This window comes from Amaranthus tricolor, chromosome 12 (assembly GCF_026212465.1).
Source record: "Amaranthus tricolor cultivar Red isolate AtriRed21 chromosome 12, ASM2621246v1, whole genome shotgun sequence".
Lineage (NCBI taxonomy): Eukaryota > Viridiplantae > Streptophyta > Magnoliopsida > Caryophyllales > Amaranthaceae > Amaranthus > Amaranthus tricolor.
Window position 1 is genome coordinate 464,129 of NC_080058.1, and position 11,345 is coordinate 475,473.

At 34.9% G+C, this 11,345-nt stretch overlaps 2 protein-coding genes and 1 non-coding gene across 4 annotated transcripts; 1 reads left to right on the forward strand and 2 right to left on the reverse strand.

The window, feature by feature from the left end:
• Window positions 1-352: 352 nt before the first annotated feature.
• LOC130796966 (probable UDP-arabinopyranose mutase 5) lies at window positions 353-4,547 on the reverse strand. Of its 2 annotated transcripts, XM_057659430.1 has the most exons (3): window positions 4,213-4,547; window positions 1,830-1,960; window positions 353-1,620 (listed from the first exon to the last, which is right to left on the reverse strand). In XM_057659430.1, exons 1-3 carry the CDS (start codon window positions 4,327-4,329, stop codon window positions 579-581), a joined length of 1,290 nt encoding a protein of 429 aa, XP_057515413.1. In that variant the 5' UTR covers window positions 4,330-4,547; the 3' UTR covers window positions 353-578. The 2 variants fall into 2 exon arrangements, with proteins under 2 accessions (XP_057515413.1, XP_057515412.1); XM_057659429.1 differs by lacking the exon at window positions 4,213-4,547 and having other exon boundaries at window positions 353-1,743; window positions 1,834-1,960.
• A 733-nt stretch (window positions 4,548-5,280) lies between these two features.
• LOC130796967 (uncharacterized) lies at window positions 5,281-9,670 on the reverse strand. The gene is made up of 4 exons (XM_057659431.1): window positions 9,435-9,670; window positions 6,709-8,038; window positions 6,461-6,601; window positions 5,281-5,795 (listed from the first exon to the last, which is right to left on the reverse strand). The coding sequence occupies exons 2-4, from the start codon at window positions 8,027-8,029 to the stop codon at window positions 5,587-5,589; spliced, it is 1,671 nt and encodes a 556-aa protein (XP_057515414.1). The 5' UTR covers window positions 8,030-8,038; window positions 9,435-9,670; the 3' UTR covers window positions 5,281-5,586.
• Window positions 9,671-9,808: 138 nt separating this feature from the next.
• On the forward strand, window positions 9,809-9,895 carry TRNAY-GUA (transfer RNA tyrosine (anticodon GUA)). The gene is given in 2 exon segments: window positions 9,809-9,845; window positions 9,860-9,895. It is a non-coding gene; the product is annotated as a tRNA-Tyr (tRNA).
• The last annotated feature ends 1,450 nt before the right edge of the window (window positions 9,896-11,345 follow it).

Sequence of the window (11,345 nt, forward strand, 5' to 3'; positions counted from 1 at the left end):
TATCAAAATTTATATAAGGTCATCTTGCATGATTCTTAGTATACAAGAATTGAAGGTGTAAATAAAGATTATAGATTTATATGTTACATTGTTACTAACTAGAAAGTCTTTAGAACTTAAACATAGCCCCCCCCCCCCATAGAAGCGTAGAACAACACACCCTCCAGAAGGGAGGCAAAAGTTCACAACGAGACTTTAACTTTGAAAGAATAATTTACATTTTTGTCTAATATTTGTTATGCCACTTAATAAGAAAAAATTATCATTAAAAAGATTTGAGAGCTTTTTGGATGTAGTGTTACAAATTTAATACGTTATCCTCAACTAATATAATTGAAATCACAAAGTGAAATCAGCATATTGAATGTAACCATGTATTCATTCACTGAAATTAATATTCCAAATTGGGCAAAAAAAAACCCAATCAACATTCGACAACAAACATTCCTAATCCACATGATCTAATTGTAAAAAGGCTGCCAAATAACAAGAATAACAACAGCTTCAACTTCTCCTTTTCTACTATTTTCATGTTTGTGACTAAAACAAACAACGAGCTATCTTTGCTTCCTGGGTTTCTAATTGGAAGCCGGTACTGCCTTCTTCCAAAGCTTAACCCACTCGATCATCGCATCAGCAGCTTGAATAAACACAGAGTTCTTTTCAGCATCGAATTTATCCTTCAATAGTTTTGCTATCTCCAACATACATTCCTCAGCATTAACTGCTTCAGGTGGCAGTTGGATGGACTCGAAGAAAGGAACTGCGTCTTCCATCAGCTTCATACCTTCCCAGTCTTTCTTCAAGCTCTGAATTGCATCGCCTCTTTCCTCTCTCCAGACATACGGCAGTCCGGTTTTCACCCCAATCTTCAAGTGGTCACAGGTGACCTTTGCACACATTCCGGAGAACACATCTTGCATGGTTTCCCATCTTAAATTTCCTTCCTTCGTCAGCTTCAAACCTGGAAACAAAGCGGGACCCAGAATCTCCCGATCAAACGCTATGTTGATTCCACTTAGCGTCATCATAGCCTTGGTGGGAACAGTAAGAACAGCATCAACATATCTCGTGTTTCTCTGCTCAGGCTTGAGAGCTTGGGTTGGAGCATCCAAGTCTGCTAAGTTGAGCCACAGCCCACATGAAAGAGCACATGGAACCCCTTCTCGCAGGCTAAATGGGTACCCACGAACAAAGTCAGCTCCTTTGCGATATGGATCATAAAGAGTATTGAAGAAGAGAGGGGTAGCCGGGCTTGCAAGGTTGAAAAGATGCTGGGATACAGCGTCTACAAGAAATCCGTTATCATCCTTGGCTGGAATACAATCATCATCAATCGAGATTATATATTTCCTTTTAGAGACAAGATAACCATAGTAGCGACAAGAATAGCCCGAGAAAAGCTGGGAAGTCAATGAAGATCCTACAGCCTTATCCATATCAGACTTTGTGTACATATCAACATTGAATCCATCTGGAATCTTTAGATCTTCCTTCAGGAGAGGGTCTTTCACAATAATCAAGTGGAAACGGGAGAAAAAAGGTCTCCATGCATCCATGAAAGATGTTAGGTCAGACTGTAGAGCACCAATCACAATATCCACATGATCATCCTTAATGCTGAATTGGGCCATTTTTGGGTGTCTTAACAAACTATAACTAAGGCAAAATTTAATTCCACCAACAACTAATTGTGGGTTTCAAACAAGCTTATGCGACGAAATCAAAACCTTCCACAGCATCCTGAAAGCAATAAATGTTATCAATCAGACTAAGCATCTTCAAGGAAACTATTTTATAATATATTAACCAAGAGGTCAGATTAAAACTTACGGGTGGGAAGTACTGGAGTAACTAGCTGAATATTGAGCGATTGAATGAAGGAAAGAACTTTGTCGTCACCAGAAGCTAAGAACAATTTCAAGATCTTCTCATTCAATTTTCCAGCTCTCAATGTTCCCTGCAAGAATTATAATTTCTATCTGATGAACCAATTATACAGAATACCGGCAATCCCATAGAAGAAAAAAATCTGACACGTTCAATCAAATCACAAAGAAGTCTACAAACAGTACAATGTCTACGAAAGGGCCAGAGTTTTCAACCAAATCAAGGAGGTTCAAAATAATCAAGATCTCGAGGTTTTTTATAGAGAGAAAGGAAAAGGTCGCGAAGAGGAAATAACAAATAGACAAGCATCAGTGTGCACCATAATTTAAAAACGTCTCACAAATCATGGGGCATATGAAAGGGAAGTTTGGGCCATCAAACATACAGTAGGGAGTGAGGAGTGTAGACTTGGGTGTTTGATATAGTCTTAACCGGCTTATTTCGGCATATGAAACTTGGCAGCACAGTATTTTGTCGAGTTACTTGCAAGATGCTGAGTACCCAATAACAGCATACAATCAGAAAAACTACAATTATAAATTCAAAACAGATTGAAACACAGTCCATTTAGCGAACATAATGGAAGACCTAATATCCTTCACATTGATACGACCCCACACACTAAGATGTTCGTACCATCACTTGTTAGGACGACTCAAAAGGTCACACCTACACTGCATTAAGCAGCGAATTGATCAAAAAACAGGGAGGCAATAACTAGATAAATAAAGAAAAAAGTAAACTCCATTGCCTGTGAGCTATAAAACATTGAACTCTAAGGGGAAATGAGCATCCCCAAAAATTACAATCACCAAATTACCTCTTTGAATTGCAACATATATCACCATCATAACTACCAACATTGACAGTACACATGTAATTTATAAGTTTCATATTTTACCGACTTGTCTTTGATGGTACAAGAATATGTGAGCACAACATGTCTAGAATCATAAAAGGACGTTCTTCTGTTGATATTAATATTTATTACCAATATTCAATACTATATAATTTATAGCATCACTATACCTTTCATATTCATTGCAAGTTGGTTACTCGTCAACATAAATGTAGCTTACAATATGTTATAAAGCCCTCGGCCAAACAAACATTTGACAAAGAGCCAACAAGGATTTCTATGAATAGCTGGCTGATTTGACTCCCCCGAACAAATTGATGAATTTAATAAGTGCTTTTAGGAGACAAAATAATTACAATAAATAGAACCTATACAATTTTTAGGGGTACTATGGCTGGCTGTTCAGTCTGACAACAAACTCACCATAAACACCATAACAACTACCCAAAATAGCAATGCACATATAAACCAACATGAACATCTAAGAGACCACCATACCAATCTAACATTTTATCATGACTATCATATCATAAGAAAATCATAGTGTTTATATTTTACCAAAGAACAAAGAATGATATAACCCACAATTCATTTGCAACTCGTTTGTTTATTTACCTAGAAAAACTACTTGGCAAGGTGTGACAAGGTTTGAGGTTATGTTTGTCCTAATCTAGAAATTTTTTCTTCAAACAAACCTTTTCCCATCTATTAACATTTCGGAAGGTAGGTGGTGCTAGGTGGTAATATGAAATTGCAAAGAAAAAACATATTTGAGGATGAGTACCACGGGAATGCCAGAGCATATTTCATTAAAAATTAAGACTAAAACTCATTCTCATCACCATTGCTCAATACTATTAACCAAACAAGGCATTAAGACCACAAAGATAAAACCTTTAAACAAATCAAAGTTACAAATGCTAATGGCCGAATGCATCACCAACTAAATGAAATATCACTAAACCTCCATCAGAACTATTAAAAATACTGCCATTAAACCCCGATTCACAAACAAACTAGATTCCACTTTTGGTAATCTCAGAGGAGAAACAAAGAATTCATGATTCATCAACAAACAGTGGCGTGCGTCTCTAGCATTGGAGCATCCTAACAACCAATCAAATTTACAACACAATATAAAATTACTTAATTCACTAATGACACCAATAATTCCATTAATGAAATTCGATACTGTTAGCATAATGAAGCCACGAGAAAAGGCCAAAATAACATAGCAACAGTTAAATGAAGACAGCAGAAAAAGAGCCAAAAACACCAATAATCAATCCCTGAAGTAAAATCAAAATTCCTAAAACAAATCAATTTCTAAACCAATTAAATCCCAAAAGAAAACCTAGAAAACCCAATTAAAGCAATAAATCATCATATAATACTAAACAATTCTGAATCAGGAAAAAAAAAAAAAAAAAGAGAGAGAGAGAGAGAGAGAGAGAAAGGCATACCAAAAGTAGATCGAAGAGAATGTGACCAGGAAGATGAGAAATATCAGAAAAAGAAGAAAGATGGAGAAGAGCAGAATCGATTGTAAGGGAAAGCAAGGATGGCGGAATCTTACTCATTCATTTACCGTAACAATTTAATACTAAATTATATATATAGATATATTTATTACTTGGTTAGATTTCTATACATCCAATGATCTTCCTAATTCTCTCTCTACTGGCGTGATTTGTGCAGAGATTGAGAGAGAGAAAATGGAAGGACGGTGTTCAAGGGGAGTTGCGTGACTTACGAGCTCTTCTCATTTCTTCGCTCCATTTTAGCAAGTCTTATGTTTTTCGTGAATATTTACACCTATTATAATTATAATTATTAAAAATAATAATTATAATTATAACTAGCATAATTGATTTTAAGTTTTTGACTCTTTTATTTGATGAACAAATATTTTTTATTATCCGTGTGGTAACTCTAAATTTTTTACTTTATTACTTATTAGAAAAAATGTTCAGTTTATTGTTCAATTTACTTCATTATTACCCATCTTAAAGTGTTTTTTCATAAAAACAAATATTGCAAATTTGCAATCAGCCGATCACCAATTATGGGGCACATATTTCAAAAATATATCCGCATTGAGTATTAATTTAACAAAAAAAACTTAACATTATATTTATTATGGATAAAAATTGAAAACTAAGTGTCACCATGTAAAACATATTTATCTACTACGTAAAAAAGTTAAAAACTCAAAATTACTAGTGAAAAAGGTTTGGATTTCAGTTTTTTGAATTTGATTGACTAACAAGTTTATTTTAACAATATAAATCTAGTTGTTATGCTGGAACTCGAATCCAAATTCATGGACTCATTACTTTAGAAGCAGATTATGAAAATATAGTACCGTACTATCGTTTATTTGGTTCAATTCAAACATATGCACTTGCATAAGCGGGTCTAAGATCCAAAAACAGTACCAAAATACCAAGAGCTATATACTAGATCCACCAATGATTGCATTTCCATCAATTAGTCTCTACAAAAACTTTTTGAAACAAATTAGTAATTTAAAATAAATTAGTTATTAATAGTAATTGAAGATTATTCCTTGCTTATAGTTAGATTACCAATAACTTTTATGTGATCGGTATTCAAAACGAATTGTAAGATCCATGGATCTACAAAAGAAACTCAACAGTTCCACATTATGATGAGCTTGTCTCAACTTTCCCAAATGTAACAAGTGCAAACAAAACATAAATACATACCTACATTACTACACTACTCTCAAAACAAGATACTTGATGCAAATATCACGAATTTGACGAATCCAAAATTTAAAAAACAGTGTTATTTGCCAAATTAAGCAGAGTAATCTACTTGACACCAACTATTGACATAAGAAAGTGAAGTTTTTCATCAATCTCGGAAAGATCAGCAGGGCCCTTGGTCGATACTGGTGGCTCAACACCAGTAAACACGTAAAGAGCATTGAGCTCTTCTGCATACGAAGTACGTGGAGTATCCGTGCATCCCACAATGGTTCGCAAAGCATTGATTTGCTCCCATACCTTCTCCTCGTCCACTTTTACCTGTCAAAAAGCCGGTAATTTTATTGGCTTATACTTCATATATTACAAAACTTACAAGGGAAGATTCCATGATTAACAGCAATGTCAATGTTAGCTGCACAACAATCATGCTATATCAACGCCGTACATGTGTACTCAAGTTCAAATGTTAAGGATCCGACAAGATACTCGAGTTAGAGTGAAAAATCGTCCCTACACACGCAACAAAGGAATCTATATTCTATCGTAGGAGAAAAACCTACACCTACCTTAAAAGAAGACCGGATTGAAAATGACTCGGGAACCAAGTGATATGCATATCCTCTACTTGAGCAGTGCTATACCGTTCCAAATTCTTGATTACAATAATCACATTCCATTACCTCAATGCTATTAAGTAGCTCCAACTAAGGCGGGGTTTTAAAGGGTCGAATGTACGCAACCTTACTCTTGTTAGTGATAAAAAAAAGGTTGTTTCCGATTTACCTTCGTAACAAACATCATTTGCAACATCACATAAGTGAACATGATTTAATGGGTCATTTTAATACGGTCCAAAATCAATTCTTAATTAGCGATGTGAAATTCAGTAATATGCTCATGAGATTATTTCAAGGTTGACACCAAATCACAGCACATATGATGCAAGCCTAAAGCACAAACATGCACCAGTATAAACCTTTTACCTTGTCAGAAACAGCAGTAATTCCTTGATCTGGTGCAGCATCAGCATGTTCATAGGCCGGCATTGCTGACTCAATCACAACCTCATGATAATCAAAAGCTATTCCAACTACATTACTTAGAGATTGATCTTCCCCTGCAAAGGCATATGTATCCAAATTCGATTATATGTTGGCACGTACTGATATCAGGATGATAGATTATTATATCCATTACTAAAGACAACAATAAGCCACTATTTACCTTCATGGATCTTAACCATCGATTCTGTCATTTCATCGAGTGCCACGGATCCATTGTCAGGCAAATCGATCTTACTTTCTTCGGCAACATCCCTAGGTTCTTCATTGTGAAGGATCAAAGTTTCATCAACCATCTGCCGTGTTTCTTGAATAGGAAATATCAAAGTCTCAATCTTATCTATACTGCTTCCTTGATGAACTTCAGTGACGGTATGATCACCGTCTATCTTCACATTTACCACAAGCTGAGTTTCTACCGCAGATTTTGGCTCGTCTTGCATTAAGTCATTCTCCTCTACCTCAAAGCTTATGTAATCAAAATTTGCATCACTTTTGAGACTATTTATCATTTCCTTGTCATCCAAGGCTGGTTCAGCTTCTTCAGTGATGACAGTAAGATTAGGTGCTTTTTCCTCAGGACTGTGTTCTCTCTGCTGGTCTTTTTCATCCTCATCCCTCATTTTTTCAATCAATCCCATAGACTCACTTCTCAGTTCGTCCTCTTCTATACCAGCTAAATTTTCCACGTACTTGTTCTCGTCAATTTTATTTACTCTAGGTGGCACAAAAGCCATGCTTTTCGTTACTTGATCAACGTTGTCTTCATTCTCCCCGCCTATCTGAGCCTCTAATACAACTGCCCTTAAAGAGTTTCTTGGCATCCCTTTCTTATCCATACGAGAAATCTCTTCCTCTGCCTCTTTGATTCCTTCTAATATGTCAGGAATTATTTTTGAGTCTAACGCAGGTATCTCCTCATCCTCCATGCACTCCTCCGCATCTTCCTCGCATCCCCCTTCTTCAAGAATCTCACTCACTTTTGATGACCTTTTATCTAATTCGCCCTTATTGACGGGTGTTTGATTATAGTTATTGATTTCCCTATTATTTACCTCAACCAATTCAATCCTTGATTCTATACTCTTTCTAGTATCCTCTTCATATTCTTTTTCTTCATAGCTATTCTCACTATAAACCCTGTATTCTTCATCGTCACTAGATGTCGACTCATATTGCTCAAAAGGTGGAGAAGGTAAGGGAAGTAAAGTGTTCATAAGCTTCTCACCACATGCATATGTAGCGATAACAAAACCAGCAGGGACAGAAAAGGCAAATCCAATAGCAGACAAAGCCACAAGAGGAGGAAGAACAATTGTGGCTGATGAAACAACAACACCCATCACCACCATTTTCTTCCCCATATTTACCCCTTTTCTCCATATCCAGCTTAATTGGCTATTTATGTCATGTGCTCTTGAGTACTCCCGAAAATCCTCCATTTTCCAGCAGTACTCTTCATCACCAGGATCAATTTCTTCCATCCTGTATCGCTGTGATCACAACAAAGAATGGAATTCAAATGAAAATATATGTGTATAATGAGAGTATTTGGGCAAAGAACATATTGCAAAAGATGTAGCATCTTTGCAGCCAATTAATTCGCATCATCGGCATATACTTATTTAGAGGATGCATTATGCACTAAAAACAAACTCCATCGGTCCCTTTGAACTTGCTACACTACATACACTACATCTAAAAAGCCCTCACTTCTATTCTGCGTAATGTAACAAATTTAAAGAAACATAGGAATGTTCAACAACATACAAAGGATAAATGAACTCTCAATACCACCATATTTAGTAAATCCTAAGTTATAATTCTATGCTAAAGACAGTCAAATCTACTACCCCCTTCAATTTTTTTCATAGAAGGGGTTTGATCGGATAGTGTCCATTATCGATGGAGCCAAAAAAATCGAGTTCTTTAGTTTTGGGTTACTATAGTAAAATTTCTTACTAAATCATTTGGGCTTCTTATTTATGTGAAGACAACCTATTCATTACTAGAAACAAAGGTAAGTACCACCTTTTTGTTTTAGTTTGTCCCACCTACTTTGCATCCTATCCTTCTCTGGCAATAGTTTCACTCCCTTTCTTTTAAGCTCATCTAACAACTTATTATCTCTTCATCTCACTCATTTCTTCCCTCCATTTGTTACACCATAAAAAGGGAGTAATTTCATAGGGACCGAGGGAGTAGTATATAATCTATTATGTACAATTCAATCCATAATCTATCTATCCACCTCAGAACATGGCCATTATTTCTGCATCTAACAATCAACAAGCTGCCATAACCAATTACTATAAGTACCAAGCAATCTTACTAATTACCTTAAATTATTATCAACAAAAAAATATTACTCCCAAGTTACCAACATGATCAAGGATCAATAAGTCAGAGAAAACTTCTATTGTCATCACAAAAATAATGTTGCATACATCCGATACCTCAAATCTGGTCTATCATAGCTCTAATTACAAAAAACTTAGAAGAAATTAAAATGCAATGACTAATTTTTGTTAATTGCAAGTGTAAAATGTTCCAAAATTCCAAAAAATATTTTAAATAATTGAAAAATCTCTTAGCACAAAATTATTTACCCTGTGAAACTGTATAAGCATCTGCTTCCACCTAGGCGGAGTTTGAAGAATTAAATGTACGCAACCTTACATTGATTTTCAATTGATCAGACAGTAGTATAATCTTAAGCAGTAGCCAGTAAGCATAATTTAAGTTATACCCACAATTTATTAGGACTCAATTACATCATAATTTATCAAATGATGAAACTATCATATCTAAAAATTCTCAATAAGAATAACGCAAAGCAATAATTAAATAACAGCCAGTAATCAAGACAAACACAATTAAGAAAAATACCTTAATCAAATGGGATTATCTGCTTTGAAATCATGATTGTGGAAGTAGATAGATAGTAAATAGCAATAAATTTAAGCTTGCACCATCAGTAATTCAAGAGTTCAATTAGGGTTTCGACATGAGATCATAAGGAAGTAAAGGAACTGCTTAAATCTTACAGCCGAAGGTTGGAGGGAGAAAATTTTTTTTGGCGAACACGTGTAAGATAGAAAAGGAAACAGGTGGCAAGAGAGAGAATAAGGTGTAATTGTGTAAATACATGAGCTGTACATGCAACAACATGCAAAATGCAGAAGGCAATCGAAAGTCCTATCGGATTTGATCTGATTATATATATATATATATTTAATAAGCAAGCAAAATTTATAAGGTGTCCGACCTTAGCTCAGTTGGTAGAGCGGAGGACTGTAGTTGGTATGCAGATAATCCTTAGGTCGCTGGTTCGACTCCGGCAGGTCGGATTATTTTTTGAATTTTGGTTCTTTATGAAGTTGTTCCCCTCGTTTGACATTTTTAATAAATGAATTTTTATTTTTATTACCGGAAAATCACGAACAGCCTAATCAAGGAGAAAAGGCTAAAACAATGCTATATATACAGGTATTAAGCCTACAAATAACTAATTCACTCTTTATTTTTACAAAAAAAACTCTTAAAATTTGTTATGAATCCACATTCACTCTTTTAATGTTGTTCATAAATTTATTGTCATATTATTTTTTTAATCTCATCTTCAATATTTCTTCTACTCGATATTAAAAAAAAAAATACTATCTCACATTGACATATTCTAGGATAATTGTTGGGTTAGTTGCTACATTGCTCAACGGTTTAGTGATGTTTATAGGCTTATAATAAAACATAAACGTTACTTAATGTAAACTAATTAAATTAACGTCTCGTTGTATACTCACTTAATTACGTTTAACGACTTAGAAAATATTCACTTGATTATTGAACATTTTTAAAAGCCGCCCTTGTGATGAGTGAGTCAAGGTGAATTTCGATGCTCATTTGGGGTCGGATTTTCATCGTGGTCTGAGTATTGTGATAAGAAATGTGCATGGGGAGATGCCTGTGACTGGTACGAGAAGGCTGAAAGCGAACTGGGGGAGAGAGGAGTCTGAAGCTACTGCTACTTGCTAAGGGTTGGAGTTGGCTTTGCGCGTGGGTTATGAGAAAATTCATGTTCTATTAGTTCCTAAACAAGTTATCACAAGGAATGTGCACAGGATTAAAAAAAGTAAATTTTTTAAAGGGTGAATATGTTATTTTATTGAATAATAAATTTAATTAAGGAAAATTAAAGTAGAGACCATAAACAATAAAAATATGTTATGAATGGTAGTATACTAATGATCATGTATGGGAGTATACTAATGTGTGACTTGAGTACACTTTAATGGGATGAATTCATGAGTGTGACTCTTGGTTTATTGGTAACTAAATGGGTGCAATTATGTGTGGAATATTGATGAAGAATTATGGGTGTTAATGAGGTTTAATGAAGAATATGTAAGGGTTGATTTAAGGATGCTTGTTTTCAACCTTTCAACTCCTTAGACTTAATTCTTAGTATTCATTACCCAAAATTAACTATGTATTTATGTGAGCCATTCAACTTCAAGTACCTAGTACTATAAATAGGGCTCTCATACCCACACTTCAAATATACAAACACATCAAACACAACCCCTAAGCCAAACACATAGCCTATTGTTGTTATCTCTATCTCAATTGTAATTCTTCATATTGAAGTGTTGTTTGTATTCTCTTGTTATAATATAAACATAAACTACACACCACGGAGGACGTAGCCATCATTGGGTGAACCTCCTTAAATCCTTGTGTCCTTGTTTGTTACTTTATCAAACTTATTTTTGCTCATTATTGTTTGTTCTTAACATCGTA

What these genes read in the sequence shown, in the direction of transcription:
- LOC130796967 (XM_057659431.1), bottom strand. Translation starts at nt 8,029, where the DNA reads ATGGAAGAAATTGATCCTGGTGATGAAGAGTACTGCTGGAAAATGGAG. An exon ending in GATGGTTAAGATCCATGAAG is followed by an intron (nt 6,602 to 6,708) that starts GTAAATAGTGGC and finishes ATGCCTTTGCAG; the next exon opens with GGGAAGATCAATCTCTAAGT. An exon ending in TGTTTCTGACAAGGTAAAAG is followed by an intron (nt 5,796 to 6,460) that starts GTTTATACTGGT and finishes GACAGGTAAAAG; the next exon opens with TGGACGAGGAGAAGGTATGG.
- LOC130796966 (XM_057659430.1), bottom strand. Translation starts at nt 4,329, where the DNA reads ATGAGTAAGATTCCGCCATCCTTGCTTTCCCTTACAATCGATTCTGCT. An exon ending in TTCTCTTCGATCTACTTTTG is followed by an intron (nt 1,961 to 4,212) that starts GTATGCCTTTCT and finishes TAATTCTTGCAG; the next exon opens with GGAACATTGAGAGCTGGAAA. An exon ending in CCAGTACTTCCCACCCGTAA is followed by an intron (nt 1,621 to 1,829) that starts GTTTTAATCTGA and finishes GGCCCAATTCAG; the next exon opens with CATTAAGGATGATCATGTGG.